Source organism: Squalius cephalus (assembly GCF_949319135.1).
Source record: "Squalius cephalus genome assembly, chromosome: 4".
In the NCBI taxonomy this organism is placed as follows: domain Eukaryota; kingdom Metazoa; phylum Chordata; class Actinopteri; order Cypriniformes; family Leuciscidae; genus Squalius; species Squalius cephalus.
In genome coordinates, this window is record NC_137125.1 from 1,671,463 (window position 1) to 1,691,973 (window position 20,511).

General features: G+C 38.1%; 1 protein-coding gene across 1 annotated transcript in view; it reads right to left on the reverse strand.

The window, feature by feature from the left end:
* Nucleotides 1-621: 621 nt before the first annotated feature.
* LOC307157246 (uncharacterized protein) overlaps nt 622-20,511 on the reverse strand; it is a 53,618-nt gene continuing 33,728 nt past the window's right edge. Inside the window, exons 4-5 of the mRNA XM_079869109.1 lie at nt 7,191-7,272; nt 622-3,223 (exon numbers count right to left, since the gene is read on the reverse strand). Of these exons, the coding sequence (XP_079725235.1) occupies nt 1,379-3,223; nt 7,191-7,272 (1,927 nt within the window). The 3' untranslated portion in view covers nt 622-1,378. The remainder of the gene's footprint in view (nt 3,224-7,190; nt 7,273-20,511) is intronic.

Consider the following 20,511-nt stretch of genomic DNA (forward strand, 5'->3'; position numbering starts at 1 on the left):
CAGGTTGTCTCGTGAATTTAGGTTTTCTGTATGTAATTATTATTTTCCCCTTCTCTGCCTTTCTTTCTTTCTTTCATTTCATGTTATCCTGATCACGTGTTTTCTTGTTTGGTTAAATGTGTGTTTGTTTTATTGTTTTGTATTTTTACGTACGTTTATATTCGTAACTCATATAATCTCTAGTTTTGCATTTATTAAAATTCATAAATACTTTTCACTGTCTCTGTGTTTGAAAGCCCACCATTCTAAAGTCACTGAAACAAAAGATCTTAAGCTACAAGCTCGATATTAGACTACATTCAGTAGTTTTAATTAATAAACTCAATAAAGTTTAATGTTCGTGGCCAGAACCTAAACTTTAGTGGAGTTTGTGAATACCCCTTCTTAACTGTACTGACCTTACATCTACTCGCTGGACGAATTAAATGTTGGTCAGACCAGTTACAGAACGAGGTAATCTCGAAAATTGATAAAATAAATGTACATGCGACTTATGAATTATGACCATGAGTCATAAATATTAATATTCCCAAGATTCCCCATATTCTTGAGCTAATTCATATTTACCCAGAGTCGTATTCGTTACAGTGTTGAATCACAGAAGCTACACCAGTTACTTTTGCCAAGAGATTTATTATGTATACATGTGTCATCGTGTGTCAGACAGAGAGAAACAGGCATATACGAATATAAGGCTACATGAGAGGAGGTCTTCATTCCCCATCATGCTAGCTGTAAACGGCTCCTCTGGGTTCCTCCTTCCTCATCCCATCATCTCTATGTCTCCTCTCATGCCTTCATGTTTCTCTGAGGTGGTACAGTAAAGCTTATATACATCACAGAGAGAGGTATAGAGAATCATGTTGTACAGCTAATGCTTGTGTTTAACATTGGAGGTTACCCCATGCTTTCACATGGGACACTATCCTCTATCCACATTAAGAAGCTGTTTCCCAGTGTATACATTAGTGATTAAGAGCTGTTTCCCAGTGTATACATTAGTGATGTACATATGAGCATTTGCATCAGCTGAAACATCCCTTCTCTCGCTAAGAGCAGCTCTACACATCTTCATCATCTTCATCACTGGATCATCTCTGCTAGTGGACATTACCTCTAAGCTAACTATAACTCTCTCTCTGCTCAGCACACAAGTGCACACACAGTCTGACTACACTAAAACATCATGAAATTATAAAGAAAATTAATAAAGAAAAAACCATTAAACAGTAAGTCTTCCCCGGTTAAAGAGTCGCACTAGACATGGCTGTGTCGTTCTTCTTGATGGTGTGGCCATGGGAGGTCTGCTACGCCACCTTTAGCTCTGGGAAAGTCTCGTAGCCGTCAGTGTGGGCTCCTTATGAGCCGGATGATGAAGCTACACTGGGTTTATATTCATTCTGTCTTTAAAATCGTTGTAGTTTTTAACTACTTCATCTTCAGGTAACTGGAACTTTTCTGCCATCGCGCGTACCTTTTCAGCATTCAATACCCCACCACCTAATGTATTTATCCACGAATTATACAGTTTGACTTCTCTGCGTATGACTGCTTCAAGCTTAGACTCAGTACTTGAGGAGGCTTCAGACTGACTAGTGGAAGCAGTTGGTGTGCTGGAAACAGGTGTAGCTGAGCCTCTAAATCCACGTAGGGGCTTGTTAATCCAACTCCCTCCTGCTGCCATCGAATGCTCTTCCCAAAGAAAATTCTTTCCTATCTCTTTGTTGTTTTCAACCATTTCCACGGCCATAAGAATCAGAGGAAATGTCCGGAAGTTTCGAGCAGATTCAGCTATAACTGATGCAGTGAAATATGTGGTGTCCTTGAGCTCAATATTGTTTATCTTTCTTTCAAGAAAAAAAGATAGCACATAATAAGGATAATTTTTTTTATTTGTATTTTGATCTCGAATGTATCTGTAATCTACTTTGTCTGTCTGTGTCTCAATAAGTTCCTTGACTGTACCCACATTATCTTTATTTTGGTCAAGCCTTTTCCCAACTGGATACACATACAGATCTTCAGGATGAACAACGTATATCCAGTCTCTGACCATCAGGTGTGTGAAGTGATTTTCTCCATCCTTTGCATAATGACGGATGATACTTCTGACATCTCCTGCTGTGTTAATCTCATAACACACGGAAAGAACATCCTTTAGTTCAGGCTGAGCTATCCACCGAATGTTATTCGACTGTTTTTTGTCTTGTATTTTATTTACCCCTATTACAATATTCTGGTTTATGATCAGGGTGTCTGTGTTTACTCTTTGTGGAGGGTCCAGGTGTTCATGAAAGAAGGCCCAGGACAGAGCTTCAAGTTCATTAACAGCAGTTTTAGCATCGATTAACGCGTCAAAAACATTCTGGTCAATAAATCTGCGTGGCTTATCAGGCTCATCAGGCCAGCCGTATTTGTTGGTAACTGTGATTTTTGGGGGCATTAGAAAGTTTCTTTCCTGAGTAAAGACTTGCTCTCCTCTGCTGCCAGGCTCATTTCTGATAATTACGTCTCCGTTCCTGTCCAGGGTTGCCACCACCTTCTTGCTGCCATCGTTCTGTCTCCACTGCAGCCCTTCCTCGGAGATCTCCTGGGTGATGATCTCTCCTGTGTGTCGGACCTGGAGCACAGCGCTCCTGAGGTGCAGCTCGGTCTCGATGTGGGCCGTCTCACGGAGCTCCCTCAGCAGGGCTTCAGCAAACTCTTCATCTGACCCCACCTCACAGGCCACCACACTGGTCGTTCTGATCCTGTGGCCCGTCCTGAAGGTGTGCTGAATGATTCTGGCCACGTCTCGAGCCGTGTACCCTGCCAGTCTCGTCTCTCCAGAGCCGTCTCTCTCACCGTGGCCTACCAGCGTCAGTCGGCTGTCCTCTGACAGAGGCACAGGGGCTCCGTGGACCAGTCTGGGTCTCTGGTGTTCATCAAGAGCGTAGACAGAGGTCACTGCTGGACGTTTCTCATAGAGTGAAGCAGCAGCTCTCCTGACAGTCGGGTCATCCTGCATAATGAGGATCTGCTGGTGGTCATACTGGTCTGCTTCTGGTCCACATGAGCCATTGAACAGGCGTTCTGTGCTGACTGTTGCTGAGTAATGAGGATCCACGCTGGACTCCTGCTGGACTCTGTCCTCGGCTGGCTTCTCTTTCTCAGCCATGACCAGAAGTGTTCGGCTGTAGCTGTGTGAGATCTCTGAGGCACTCATCTTCTGTTCATCAACATGCTGGAAAATTAACATATATATGACATTTAAGGCGAGACACTACAGGTGAATAGGGTACAATCTTTAACTAGCAGATATCACCATGAAACTTTCACAGTTGATTACATACATTAAGATGAGGAAAAAGTGTATTACAAGTTTTCTGTAATTTAATGTTTAAATATGCAAATGAGGATATTTCTAATTAAATATGCACTAATTTGCATATATTTTAAAAAACAAAATCTGAGTATTGGATAAAGCCAGGTTAAAAATTATTTTTTCATTGTGTTCACATATTAGATGGTGAAAAAATACAGAGGGATTTATGGATATCTACTTTTGTTTTCCTGTAAATCAGAAAATACTGTAGCCTTAAAAAAATGTTTTTTGGAATAAAATGTTATATTAATCAGGCTAGGAATAATATATTTACAAATCCCTCAGTAAATGTCTTCATAATATAACTAGGTACAAGACTGGAAAGTTTGGTGTATATCGGTGCGACTGAAGTGGAGATTTCAGACTTGGAGAATGAGAGAAAAGTCATTGTGAGAAAACAGGCTTTAAAGATTTATCATCAGCCAATGAGACTGCGCATTCAGCCCTTTCACTTTCACGATTGGTTGCTGATAAAAAGGAAATTACCATATTTGGATCAGACAGCGTAGTACAGGAGAGAGAGAGCTGTCCAGCGGTGTGTGTGACAGGGAGCAGACAGAGCCTTACAGCACTATATTACACTATAGTTTTATTTTTTGAATTGTCACCTGAATATTGTGTTTCCTTTTATATAAATAGACATTTCCTCAATGAACAGTGCAGAAAAATCCCCCAGAATGCAGGAGATGAAGTGTTTAAAGCCCACATTGTTCTCCTGAAGGTTCAGTGTGTAAGATTTAGTGGCATCTAGTGGTGAGGGTAGTGAATTGCAACCATCTGTCCTTTTTAGGCCAAAATATTTTTTTTCACATACCGCAAACATCTCCTCACTATCCGCTAGCTGCCTGTCCCCTGAACACACTGTATTTATTAATCTTTGTTAATCTTAGTTAACTCTAACCCTGTTTTTTTGTGTTACTTCACACAGTGCATTAAGCTAACTAATGTTAACAAATACAACTTTTCATTTAAATAATGTAGGCTACTAAATGGTGAAATTAACATTAATAAAGATTAATAAATGCTGTAGAAGTGCAGTTTATTAATAGTTAATGTTAACTGATCTAGTTAACTAGAGTTTAATAATGAAACCTTATTGTAAAGTTACTGATTTTGTTATACACCGAACCGATTCAGTGTTGGACAGAGCAGTTGCTTTAACCATTCATTAAAGTGAATCGCTTCAAAGATCGCGAATCGGACGTGTCATAAGCAGACTTGTATTCACAATTCACACCCAGCGGTAGCCTAATTCAGGAAAAAAATACCCGAATGCTTCACGTACGGCAATACCCGAATGCTCTAGTTGATTTAGATTAATAAGCGCGAGGGCGAGAGAGAGAGCAAGACAGTTTGAGACCGGGCCTCTCTCTTTGCTCGTTCTTTCAGTAATATGCGATTTTCCTCAGACATACGTTTTTCTCCCACACAAAAAACAGAATTTTATTCCAAATATGTACAATTCCGCGCATAGGCGCCGATACCGTGGGTGCTCCGGTGCTCGAACACCCACGGAAAATACCGAGCACCCACGTGTGCCAGACTGCCAGTAGGCTAGATTCATTTAAAATTAAACATTGCAGTTGGTGATATGTGAAGCGTCTGTCACACTGTGATTGGTTATGTCGCTGTCAGTCGCCTGCTCCATATCCTATCCACCAATCATGATCGCGGTTACGTGTCGTGTCAGAAACTGTATTTCGCTACGCTACTTGTTTTGGAACATCAACGAACACCACTAACCACTCGTTGAGTTGCACAGTTTTGAAAACGAACGTTAAGGGTTGTTTTAAGGACATGTTTGTGCATGCCGGTAGACAGCCACTCTGAAGCAGTCAAAGGCGATTCTAAAAGAGTCAAAAAATCGAGACAGGACCCATCGTCAACATTTCTGTCCGCCACTCTAGTTCATCCAAAACAAACCAGAAAAGAGACTCAAAGTGCTAAATACCGACATTATCCTTTAAACTTTTCATCTCCAATCCGGTCTGTATTTGTGAGAAGTGGCACTGACCTAAGTTGAAAGATAGCCTACTTTACGGCTTTATTATCAAGTAAATAGGTGTGTGTGTGTGTGTTCGTGTCGGCCGCTGTCCATTTCCTAAGGTTCTGAAATGCAAACATTTTTTGACTACTTTTTTTTTTTTTTTTTTTCAAAGGGCGTGCGCCCATGAGCACCCACGGAGGAAAACATAAATCGGCGCCTATGATTCCGCGAAGTTCCGCATTGACACTAGATTCCGCGTTAATTAGCCAATTCCATGATCGCGGACATTATAGGGCCCTAGCGTAGGTCAGCTACGGTGGCTGACACAGCACAAACGGAGACAGCAGAGAGTGGCCAGTCAAGAAATGAGGTTTCTTTTGGTATATTTATTAAGAAATTGTATTTACTTAATTATTCAGTAAAACCACATGTTATTGTGACTTGGCCACTAACAGACAACATGGGAAATGTGAGCCAATAGTGTGAAACACTGCCACTGTTTCTGCACCACAGTCCATTATAAACCACACATTAAATAAAGTTTATACAAACATTGACAAGGGAAACACATTCATTCTCTCTGTGATTATGGACCCTCGCCAAAACTGCCCGCCAACAATAATATCTGGCCCGCTGCCAGATTATGGTGCTTTAATGGCGGCATAAGATATAAATAAATACTGTGATAGTGGAGCTGAAGTAGATCTCAGCCATGGCAGCAACAGTTACTCACATAATCACTTACTCTTTAGTGGTTTTGCCTACAAAATAAAAGCGAGAAAGCTTGTTTATTGCTGTCTTCTATTTGAAGTTGAACTGAGCTTTTACGTTGAAGAACTCTGAAGGACATTAAAGAGTCTGTAGCCGGCTGGACACCGCTCTGAAAGAGCCGTCAGAATACGATTCCCCTAGATGTCCTCTGCCTGGAGATACTGGGGAAGTGCAAAAGCAGGTCGACGGGTGCGGATCAAACACCGAAACACAAACAGTGCCGCACATGCTGTGATCTGAGAAACATTCGCTGCAGAATTCATTTGTTGAAGAGAGAGAGAGAAAAAAAACATCCAAAGCTGGGATCAAACCCCCAATCCTTGGGTTGCAAGCCCTGCACCTAACCAACTGAGCTAACCAAACAACATGCCTCAGCAATGTAATATTACGGCTTATATTCTCATCCAAGAAGATATTGCTCTGATTAAAAACTTATTTGTAGACCCCTGCAGTATATTATTACTTCTTCTTCTAGCGTATGTATTCAACATAGTGATGAGTGTGTGCCCCCCCCCCCCCCCCCCCCCCCCCCCCCCCACCAATCAACTATACATCGTCAATACATTTTTTTTTTTTTAAATATCAAACCTATTAAAATATATTGTTGTCTAGTTGTCATGGCCCCACTATTGTGCAGTGTCATGGGCTAAGAGTTTCGTCACTCCCCAAATCTAAGCCCTTAGAAGCAAGGATGGTGTATTGGTGAGGGACGTCCGGCTGACTGTGATGGGCGAATGCCAGGGCCTGCCTGGAACGACCCAGGTTCAAACCCACGACCTTCTCGCTGTGAGGCGACAGTGCTAACCACCGCACGCCCGCGCCACTACATCCCGGTCAGGGTGAGCGCTCCACAGTCGCTCTAGTATTGTTTATTTTCTTCTCCTGAGGAGGACAATAACTAATGTGACTGAGCAAGGCATTTCCCTCGAGCCTCAACTATGACTCCTGCTGCTAAATGCTGTCTCACCGCTTTCTCCTGGAGAATTACAGTACAGCTTTGTAGCCTGATATATTATTATTATTATTATTATTCATTATTCATTAAATTAATTTAAAAAGTCCACCAACCTGTTCCTCCTGAGTGCCACAGGCCGTAAAGCCCTCCTCACACTGCTGCCAATGAGCCTGCACACTCTGGCCAATGCCCACCCTGAGGGAAGATGAACACGCTTATTATAGAGTTATAGAGACTTATTATAGCTCACTATAATCACACTAGTTCATTAAACAATGCCCACCCTGAGGGAAGATGAACACGCTTATTATAGAGTTATAGAGACTTATTATAGTTCACTATAATCACACTAGTGCATTAGACAATGCCCACCCTGAGGGAAGATGAACACGCTTATTATAGAGTTATAGAGACTTATTATAGTTCACTATAATCACACTAGTGCATTAGACAATGCCCACCCTGAGGGAAGATGAACACGCTTATTATAGAGTTATAGAGACTTATTATAGTTCACTATAATCACACTAGTGCATTAGACAATGCCCACCCTGAGGGAAGATGAACACGCTTATTATAGAGTTATAGAGACTTATTATAGTTCACTATAATCACACTAGTGCATTAACCCTCAGGGGACCACATTGTTTTGGGGGCCTTTGAGATGTTCTGACATGCCTTGACATTTGTGCTTTTTTCAGTTATTTATAAACATGTTAATGGCAAAGGTGTAAATTCACTCTATATAGCACAAACAGGGCTACCATAATATGCGAGCAACTTGTATGTAGATGTTTGTATTTTTAAGAGAATAATGTTTATGCGTGGTTATTGGAAAAAATTAAAATGAAAGTTGCTGAATTAAGACCACAAAACACATATTAAATATGTGTCCACAAGACTTTTGACTAATGGATGTTGTCCCTTTGTGTTCTAGCTTCAAAATTATGTGAAAATAGTTTTGCTTTATCGTTCACAAAAAAAAAATACATTGATTTAAATGGTGTAAAACAGGTTTTGCTTGGAAAGCCAATATGCAAGGGGGAGGAGTAGTTTACACCTTAGATTGCATAATCTCTGCATAATCTCCCCACCCATTCTGCATAATGACTGCCTAATGAGCCATTCATTCAGGTGTGACACTGACTGAGCCACAATGCAACGACAAAAGATGTATTTAGAAGAAGACTTATATTGACCATTTAAGATTTCGCTTACATTTCTCTTGTAAATATGTTTTGCTATTTTATTAAAAATGTTACAATTACAACAATAATTACAATTTCAACAATATTTCAAGTGTACTCTTTCTTTGTAAAAAAAAAAAAAGAAAAAAGATTATAGGCCTAAATTTTATCATATGTATTCATTAGTTTGAATATAGCCAACATTGGAACATCTAACATCTTAGTCTATGACTTTATTTTTGACAAAAATAGTATTTATTTTTTTTTTGCAGTTTAATACGTTGCTTATACAAATACATTTTTTTCAACATATTCCAGTGGATTTTTACTCATCTCAGTAGGCTATAGCAAAGCAGTTTATTCTTTCACACACAGACACGCGATTCATATTCAGGCTAAACAGTCTTTACAAATATGTCCCCTTCATTCATCTCACAGAAAGGCGAGTCATATTATAGAAATGCGATTCATCTTTTTGCGGTTTGCATAGGCCTACACTAACGTTATTCCATAACGTTATTCCACACGTGAGAAAAGAAAACAGCCTACCTCACTCCTCAGCGCAGCGGGATCTGCTCCTCATATCAGGAGATATTGCTCCTCATCAGCACTGTTCTGAGGAATCGTTTCTCCATAAGGTAGGCTATATTATGCCTCACTCGATCGCGACGCGCTGTGTTTACAGCTGATGGGCGTTTCACACCCCTCAGAATTTGCGTTTGAATAGCACGCGCTCTCCGGGGAGTGGTCACATTACTGTGAATGAACTCCTAATGAGCTCGACTGGAGTCGCTCTCTTTTTATACAGATTACAAAAACTGAGAATATTTGTTTTTTATATAAGTTACTTCTTTTAACAGATGCGATCTCAAGCTTTATGCCCGTGGGTCTGTTTGCCTGTTTGACTAAATTTTCGCGGAGTTATTGATCATTTTCGAACGCGTTTCAAATGGGAGTTCACGGACAGAGGGAAGGCAGAAATCGCATCATGTTAATTTTTCTTTATTTGTCAAAAAGCAAAACACTTTATTTTTATTGTGAGTATACAGAAAAAAAATAGAAACTGAACAGGATCGATTGATGTATTACACGAAAATGAAAGATCAAAATTAACAGAGCATTTGGTGTTTATTTTCATTGCTAAAAAAAAAAAACGAGCAAAACGCGCGGGCGCGTTTGTGGTCCCCTGAGGGTTAAACAATGCCCACCCTGAGGGAAGATGAACACGCTTATTATAGAGTTATAGAGGCTTATTATAGTTCACTATAATCACACTAGTGCATTAGACAATGCCCACCCTGAGGGAAGATGAACACGCTTATTATAGAGTTATAGAGACTTATTATAGTTCACTATAATCACACTAGTTCATTAAACAATGCCCACCCTGAGGGAAGATGAACACGCTTATTATAGAGTTATAGAGACTTATTATAGTTCACACTATAATCACACTAGTTCATTAAACAATGCCCACCCTGAGAGAAGATGAACACGCTTATTATAGAGTTATAGAGACTTATTATAGTTCACACTATAATCACACTAGTTCATTAAACAATGCCCACCCTGAGAGAAGATGAACACGCTTATTATAGAGTTATAGAGGCTTATTATAGTTCACTATAATCACACTAGTTCATTAAACAATGTCCACCCTGAGGGAAGATGAACACGCTTATTATAGAGTTATAGAGGCTTATTATAGTTCACACTATAATCACACTAGTTCATTAAACAATGCCCACCCTGAGGGAAGATGAACACGCTTATTATAGAGTTATAGAGACTTATTATAGTTCACTATAATCACACTAGTGCATTAAACAATGCCCACCCTGAGGGAAGATGAACACGCTTATTATAGAGTTATAGAGACTTATTATAGTTCACTATAATCACACTAGTGCATTAAACAATGCCCACCCTGAGAGAAGATGAACACGCTTATTATAGAGTTATAGAGGCTTATTATAGTTCACTATAATCACACTAGTTCATTAAACAATGCCCACCCTGAGGGAAGATGAACACGCTTATTATAGAGTTATAGAGGCTTATTATAGTTCACACTATAATCACACTAGTGCATTAGACAATGCCCACCCTGAGGGAAGATGAACACGCTTATTATAGAGTTATAGAGGCTTATTATAGTTCACTATAATCACACTAGTTCATTAAACAATGCCCACCCTGAGGGAAGATGAACACGCTTATTATAGAGTTATAGAGGCTTATTATAGTTCACTATAATCACACTAGTGCATTAAACAATGCCCACCCTGAGGGAAGATGAACACGCTTATTATAGAGTTATAGAGACTTATTATAGTTCACTATAATCACACTAGTGCATTAAACAATGCCCACCCTGAGGGAAGATGAACACGCTTATTATAGAGTTATAGAGGCTTATTATAGTTCACTATAATCACACTAGTGCATTAAACAATGCCCACCCTGAGGGAAGATGAACACGCTTATTATAGAGTTATAGAGGCTTATTATAGTTCACTATAATCACACTAGTGCATTAGACAATGCCCACCCTGAGGGAAGATGAACACGCTTATTATAGAGTTATAGAGACTTATTATAGTTCACACTATAATCACACTAGTGCATTAAACAATGCCCACCCTGAGAGAAGATGAACACGCTTATTATAGAGTTATAGAGGCTTATTATAGTTCACTATAATCACACTAGTGCATTAAACAATGCCCACCCTGAGGGAAGATGAACACGCTTATTATAGAGTTATAGAGGCTTATTATAGTTCACTATAATCACACTAGTGCATTAGACAATGCCCACCCTGAGGGAAGATGAACACGCTTATTATAGAGTTATAGAGGCTTATTATAGCTCACTATAATCACACTAGTTCATTAAACAATGCCCACCCTGAGGGAAGATGAACACGCTTATTATAGAGTTATAGAGGCTTATTATAGTTCACTATAATCACACTAGTTCATTAAACAATGCCCACCCTGAGAGAAGATGAACACGCTTATTATAGAGTTATAGAGGCTTATTATAGTTCACTATAATCACACTAGTGCATTAGACAATGCCCACCCTGAGGGAAGATGAACACGCTTATTATAGAGTTATAGAGGCTTATTATAGTTCACTATAATCACACTAGTTCATTAAACAATGCCCACCCTGAGGGAAGATGAACAAGCTTATTATAGAGTTATAGAGGCTTATTATAGTTCACTATAATCACACTAGTTCATTAAACAATGCCCACCCTGAGAGAAGATGAACACGCTTATTATAGAGTTATAGAGGCTTATTATAGTTCACTATAATCACACTAGTGCATTAGACAATGCCCACCCTGAGGGAAGATGAACACGCTTATTATAGAGTTATAGAGGCTTATTATAGTTCACTATAATCACACTAGTGCATTAAACAATGCCCACCCTGAGGGAAGATGAACACGCTTATTATAGAGTTATAGAGGCTTATTATAGTTCACTATAATCACACTAGTTCATTAAACAATGCCCACCCTGAGGGAAGATGAACACGCTTATTATAGAGTTATAGAGGCTTATTATAGTTCACTATAATCACACTAGTGCATTAAACAATGCCCACCCTGAGAGAAGATGAACACGCTTATTATAGAGTTATAGAGGCTTATTATAGTTCACTATAATCACACTAGTTCATTAAACAATGCCCACCCTGAGGGAAGATGAACACGCTTATTATAGAGTTATAGAGGCTTATTATAGTTCACTATAATCACACTAGTGCATTAAACAATGCCCACCCTGAGGGAAGATGAACACGCTTATTATAGAGTTATAGAGGCTTATTATAGTTCACTATAATCACACTAGTGCATTAAACAATGCCCACCCTGAGGGAAGATGAACACGCTTATTATAGAGTTATAGAGACTTATTATAGTTCACACTATAATCACACTAGTTCATTAAACAATGCCCACCCTGAGAGAAGATGAACACGCTTATTATAGAGTTATAGAGGCTTATTATAGTTCACTATAATCACACTAGTGCATTAAACAATGCCCACCCTGAGGGAAGATGAACACGCTTATTATAGAGTTATAGAGGCTTATTATAGTTCACTATAATCACACTAGTGCATTAAACAATGCCCACCCTGAGGGAAGATGAACACGCTTATTATAGAGTTATAGAGACTTATTATAGTTCACACTATAATCACACTAGTTCATTAAACAATGCCCACCCTGAGAGAAGATGAACACGCTTATTATAGAGTTATAGAGGCTTATTATAGTTCACTATAATCACACTAGTTCATTAAACAATGCCCACCCTGAGGGAAGATGAACACGCTTATTATAGAGTTATAGAGGCTTACTATAGTTCACACTATAATCACACTAGTGCATTAAACAATGCCCACCCTGAGGGAAGATGAACACGCTTATTATAGAGTTATAGAGGCTTATTATAGTTCACTATAATCACACTAGTGCATTAGACAATGCCCACCCTGAGGGAAGATGAACACGCTTATTATAGAGTTATAGAGACTTATTATAGTTCACACTATAATCACACTAGTTCATTAAACAATGCCCACCCTGAGAGAAGATGAACACGCTTATTATAGAGTTATAGAGACTTATTATAGTTCACTATAATCACACTAGTTCATTAAACAATGCCCACCCTGAGGGAAGATGAACACGCTTATTATAGAGTTATAGAGACTTATTATAGTTCACACTATAATCACACTAGTTCATTAAACAATGCCCACCCTGAGGGAAGATGAACACGCTTATTATAGAGTTATAGAGACTTATTATAGTTCACTATAATCACACTAGTGCATTAAACAATGCCCACCCTGAGGGAAGATGAACACGCTTATTATAGAGTTATAGAGGCTTATTATAGTTCACTATAATCACACTAGTGCATTAAACAATGCCCACCCTGAGGGAAGATGAACACGCTTATTATAGAGTTATAGAGGCTTATTATAGTTCACTATAATCACACTAGTGCATTAGACAATGTCCACCCTGAGGGAAGATGAACACGCTTATTATAGAGTTATAGAGACTTATTATAGTTCACACTATAATCACACTAGTTCATTAAACAATGCCCACCCTGAGGGAAGATGAACACGCTTATTATAGAGTTATAGAGGCTTATTATAGTTCACTATAATCACACTAGGGCATTAGACAATGCCCACCCTGAGGGAAGATGAACACGCTTATTATAGAGTTATAGAGGCTTATTATAGTTCACTATAATCACACTAGTTCATTAAACAATGCCCACCCTGAGGGAAGATGAACACGCTTATTATAGAGTTATAGAGGCTTATTATAGTTCACACTATAATCACACTAGTTCATTAAACAATGCCCACCCTGAGGGAAGATGAACACGCTTATTATAGAGTTATAGAGACTTATTATAGTTCACACTATAATCACACTAGTTCATTAAACAATGCCCACCCTGAGGGAAGATGAACACGCTTATTATAGAGTTATAGAGGCTTATTATAGTTCACTATAATCACACTAGTTCATTAAACAATGCCCACCCTGAGGGAAGATGAACACGCTTATTATAGAGTTATAGAGACTTATTATAGTTCACACTATAATCACACTAGTTCATTAAACAATGCCCACCCTGAGGGAAGATGAACACGCTTATTATAGAGTTATAGAGACTTATTATAGTTCACACTATAATCACACTAGTTCATTAAACAATGCCCACCCTGAGAGAAGATGAACACGCTTATTATAGAGTTATAGAGACTTATTATAGTTCACTATAATCACACTAGTTCATTAAACAATGCCCACCCTGAGGGAAGATGAACACGCTTATTATAGAGTTATAGAGACTTATTATAGTTCACACTATAATCACACTAGTTCATTAAACAATGCCCACCCTGAGGGAAGATGAACACGCTTATTATAGAGTTATAGAGACTTATTATAGTTCACTATAATCACACTAGTGCATTAAACAATGCCCACCCTGAGGGAAGATGAACACGCTTATTATAGAGTTATAGAGGCTTATTATAGTTCACTATAATCACACTAGTGCATTAAACAATGCCCACCCTGAGGGAAGATGAACACGCTTATTATAGAGTTATAGAGGCTTATTATAGTTCACTATAATCACACTAGTGCATTAGACAATGTCCACCCTGAGGGAAGATGAACACGCTTATTATAGAGTTATAGAGACTTATTATAGTTCACACTATAATCACACTAGTTCATTAAACAATGCCCACCCTGAGGGAAGATGAACACGCTTATTATAGAGTTATAGAGGCTTATTATAGTTCACTATAATCACACTAGTTCATTAAACAATGCCCACCCTGAGAGAAGATGAACACGCTTATTATAGAGTTATAGAGGCTTATTATAGTTCACTATAATCACACTAGTGCATTAGACAATGCCCACCCTGAGGGAAGATGAACACGCTTATTATAGAGTTATAGAGACTTATTATAGTTCACACTATAATCACACTAGTTCATTAAACAATGCCCACCCTGAGAGAAGATGAACACGCTTATTATAGAGTTATAGAGGCTTATTATAGTTCACACTATAATCACACTAGTGCATTAAACAATGCCCACCCTGAGAGAAGATGAACACGCTTATTATAGAGTTATAGAGGCTTATTATAGTTCACACTATAATCACACTAGTTCATTAAACAATGCCCACCCTGAGGGAAGATGAACACGCTTATTATAGAGTTATAGAGACTTATTATAGTTCACTATAATCACACTAGTTCATTAAACAATGCCCACCCTGAGGGAAGATGAACACGCTTATTATAGAGTTATAGAGGCTTATTATAGTTCACTATAATCACACTAGTGCATTAAACAATGCCCACCCTGAGGGAAGATGAACACGCTTATTATAGAGTTATAGAGGCTTATTATAGTTCACACTATAATCACACTAGTGCATTAGACAATGCCCACCCTGAGGGAAGATGAACACGCTTATTATAGAGTTATAGAGACTTATTATAGTTCACTATAATCACACTAGTTCATTAAACAATGCCCACCCTGAGGGAAGATGAACACGCTTATTATAGAGTTATAGAGGCTTATTATAGTTCACTATAATCACACTAGTGCATTAAACAATGCCCACCCTGAGGGAAGATGAACACGCTTATTATAGAGTTATAGAGACTTATTATAGTTCACTATAATCACACTAGTGCATTAAACAATGCCCACCCTGAGGGAAGATGAACACGCTTATTATAGAGTTATAGAGGCTTATTATAGTTCACTATAATCACACTAGTTCATTAAACAATGCCCACCCTGAGAGAAGATGAACACGCTTATTATAGAGTTATAGAGGCTTATTATAGTTCACTATAATCACACTAGTGCATTAAACAATGCCCACCCTGAGGGAAGATGAACACGCTTATTATAGAGTTATAGAGGCTTATTATAGTTCACTATAATCACACTAGTGCATTAAACAATGCCCACCCTGAGGGAAGATGAACACGCTTATTATAGAGTTATAGAGACTTATTATAGTTCACACTATAATCACACTAGTTCATTAAACAATGCCCACCCTGAGAGAAGATGAACACGCTTATTATAGAGTTATAGAGGCTTATTATAGTTCACTATAATCACACTAGTGCATTAAACAATGTCCACCCTGAGGGAAGATGAACACGCTTATTATAGAGTTATAGAGACTTATTATAGTTCACTATAATCACACTAGTTCATTAAACAATGCCCACCCTGAGAGAAGATGAACACGCTTATTATAGAGTTATAGAGGCTTATTATAGTTCACTATAATCACACTAGTTCATTAAACAATGTCCACCCTGAGGGAAGATGAACACGCTTATTATAGAGTTATAGAGGCTTATTATAGTTCACACTATAATCACACTAGTGCATTAGACAATGCCCACCCTGAGGGAAGATGAACACGCTTATTATAGAGTTATAGAGACTTATTATAGTTCACTATAATCACACTAGTGCATTAGACAATGCCCACCCTGAGGGAAGATGAACACGCTTATTATAGAGTTATAGAGACTTATTATAGTTCACACTATAATCACACTAGTTCATTAAACAATGCCCACCCTGAGAGAAGATGAACACGCTTATTATAGAGTTATAGAGACTTATTATAGTTCACACTATAATCACACTAGTTCATTAAACAATGCCCACCCTGAGGGAAGATGAACACGCTTATTATAGAGTTATAGAGACTTATTATAGTTCACACTATAATCACACTAGTTCATTAGACAATGCCCACCCTGAGGGAAGATGAACACGCTTATTATAGAGTTATAGAGGCTTATTATAGCTCACTATAATCACACTAGTTCATTAAACAATGCCCACCCTGAGGGAAGATGAACACGCTTATTATAGAGTTATAGAGGCTTATTATAGTTCACTATAATCACACTAGTGCATTAAACAATGCCCACCCTGAGGGAAGATGAACACGCTTATTATAGAGTTATAGAGGCTTATTATAGTTCACTATAATCACACTAGTGCATTAAACAATGCCCACCCTGAGGGAAGATGAACACGCTTATTATAGAGTTATAGAGGCTTATTATAGTTCACTATAATCACACTAGTGCATTAGACAATGCCCACCCTGAGGGAAGATGAACACGCTTATTATAGAGTTATAGAGACTTATTATAGTTCACACTATAATCACACTAGTTCATTAAACAATGCCCACCCTGAGAGAAGATGAACACGCTTATTATAGAGTTATAGAGACTTATTATAGTTCACTATAATCACACTAGTTCATTAAACAATGCCCACCCTGAGGGAAGATGAACACGCTTATTATAGAGTTATAGAGACTTATTATAGTTCACTATAATCACACTAGTTCATTAAACAATGCCCACCCTGAGAGAAGATGAACACGCTTATTATAGAGTTATAGAGACTTATTATAGTTCACACTATAATCACACTAGTTCATTAAACAATGCCCACCCTGAGGGAAGATGAACACGCTTATTATAGAGTTATAGAGGCTTATTATAGTTCACACTATAATCACACTAGTGCATTAAACAATGCCCACCCTGAGGGAAGATGAACACGCTTATTATAGAGTTATAGAGGCTTATTATAGTTCACTATAATCACACTAGTGCATTAGACAATGCCCACCCTGAGGGAAGATGAACACGCTTATTATAGAGTTATAGAGGCTTATTATAGTTCACTATAATCACACTAGTGCATTAAACAATGCCCACCCTGAGGGAAGATGAACACGCTTATTATAGAGTTATAGAGGCTTATTATAGTTCACTATAATCACACTAGTGCATTAGACAATGCCCACCCTGAGGGAAGATGAACACGCTTATTATAGAGTTATAGAGGCTTATTATAGTTCACTATAATCACACTAGTGCATTAGACAATGCCCACCCTGAGGGAAGATGAACACGCTTATTATAGAGTTATAGAGGCTTATTATAGTTCACTATAATCACACTAGTGCATTAAACAATGCCCACCCTGAGGGAAGATGAACACGCTTATTATAGAGTTATAGAGACTTATTATAGTTCACACTATAATCACACTAGTGCATTAAACAATGCCCACCCTGAGAGAAGATGAACACGCTTATTATAGAGTTATAGAGACTTATTATAGTTCACACTATAATCACACTAGTTCATTAAACAATGCCCACCCTGAGGGAAGATGAACACGCTTATTATAGAGTTATAGAGACTTATTATAGTTCACTATAATCACACTAGTTCATTAAACAATGCCCACCCTGAGGGAAGATGAACACGCTTATTATAGAGTTATAGAGACTTATTATAGTTCACACTATAATCACACTAGTTCATTAAACAATGCCCACCCTGAGGGAAGATGAACACGCTTATTATAGAGTTATAGAGGCTTATTATAGTTCACTATAATCACACTAGTTCATTAAACAATGCCCACCCTGAGGGAAGATGAACACGCTTATTATAGAGTTATAGAGACTTATTATAGTTCACACTATAATCACACTAGTTCATTAAACAATGCCCACCCTGAGAGAAGATGAACACGCTTATTATAGAGTTATAGAGACTTATTATAGTTCACACTATAATCACACTAGTTCATTAAACAATGCCCACCCTGAGGGAAGATGAACACGCTTATTATAGAGTTATAGAGGCTTATTATAGTTCACTATAATCACACTAGTTCATTAAACAATGCCCACCCTGAGAGAAGATGAACACGCTTATTATAGAGTTATAGAGGCTTATTATAGTTCACTATAATCACACTAGTGCATTAAACAATGCCCACCCTGAGAGAAGATGAACACGCTTATTATAGAGTTATAGAGGCTTATTATAGTTCACTATAATCACACTAGTGCATTAAACAATGCCCACCCTGAGGGAAGATGAACACGCTTATTATAGAGTTATAGAGGCTTATTATAGTTCACTATAATCACACTAGTGCATTAAACAATGCCCACCCTGAGAGAAGATGAACACGCTTATTATAGAGTTATAGAGGCTTATTATAGTTCACTATAATCACACTAGTTCATTAAACAATGCCCACCCTGAGAGAAGATGAACACGCTTATTATAGAGTTATAGAGGCTTATTATAGTTCACTATAATCACACTAGTGCATTAGACAATGCCCACCCTGAGGGAAGATGAACACGCTTATTATAGAGTTATAGAGACTTATTATAGTTCACACTATAATCACACTAGTGCATTAAACAATGCCCACCCTGAGAGAAGATGAACACGCTTATTATAGAGTTATAGAGACTTATTATAGTTCACACTATAATCACACTAGTTCATTAAACAATGCCCACCCTGAGGGAAGATGAACACGCTTATTATAGAGTTATAGAGACTTATTATAGTTCACTATAATCACACTAGTTCATTAAACAATGCCCACCCTGAGGGAAGATGAACACGCTTATTATAGAGTTATAGAGACTTATTATAGTTCACACTATAATCACACTAGTTCATTAAACAATGCCCACCCTGAGGGAAGATGAACACGCTTATTATAGAGTTATAGAGGCTTATTATAGTTCACTATAATCACACTAGTTCATTAAACAATGCCCACCCTGAGGGAAGATGAACACGCTTATTATAGAGTTATAGAGGCTTATTATAGTTCACTATAATCACACTAGTTCATTAAACAATGCCCACCCTGAGAGAAGATGAACACGCTTATTATAGAGTTATAGAGGCTTATTATAGTTCACTATAATCACACTAGTGCATTAAACAATGCCCACCCTGAGAGAAGATGAACACGCTTATTATAGAGTTATAGAGGCTTATTATAGTTCACTATAATCACACTAGTGCATTAAACAATGCCCACCCTGAGGGAAGATGAACACGCTTATTATAGAGTTATAGAGGCTTATTATAGTTCACTATAATCACACTAGTGCATTAAACAATGCCCACCCTGAGAGAAGATGAACACGCTTATTATAGAGTTATAGAGGCTTATTATAGTTCACTATAATCACACTAGTGCATTAAACAATGCCCACCCTGAGGGAAGATGAACACGCTTATTATAGAGTTATAGAGGCTTATTATAGTTCACTATAATCACACTAGTGCATTAAACAATGCCCACCCTGAGAGAAGATGAACACGCTTATTATAGAGTTATAGAGGCTTATTATAGTTCACTATAATCACACTAGTTCATTAAACAATGCCCACCCTGAGAGAAGATGAACACGCTTATTATAGAGTTATAGAGGCTTATTATAGTTCACTATAATCACACTAGTGCATTAGACAATGCCCACCCTGAGGGAAGATGAACACGCTTATTATAGAGTTATAGAGGCTTATTATAGTTCACTATAATCACACTAGTGCATTAGACAATGCCCACCCTGAGGGAAGATGAACACGCTTATTATAGAGTTATAGAGACTTATTATAGTTCACACTATAATCACACTAGTTCATTAAACAATGCCCACCCTGAGAGAAGATGAACACGCTTATTATAGAGTTATAGAGGCTTATTATAGTTCACACTATAATCACACTAGTGCATTAGACAATGCCCACCCTGAGGGAAGATG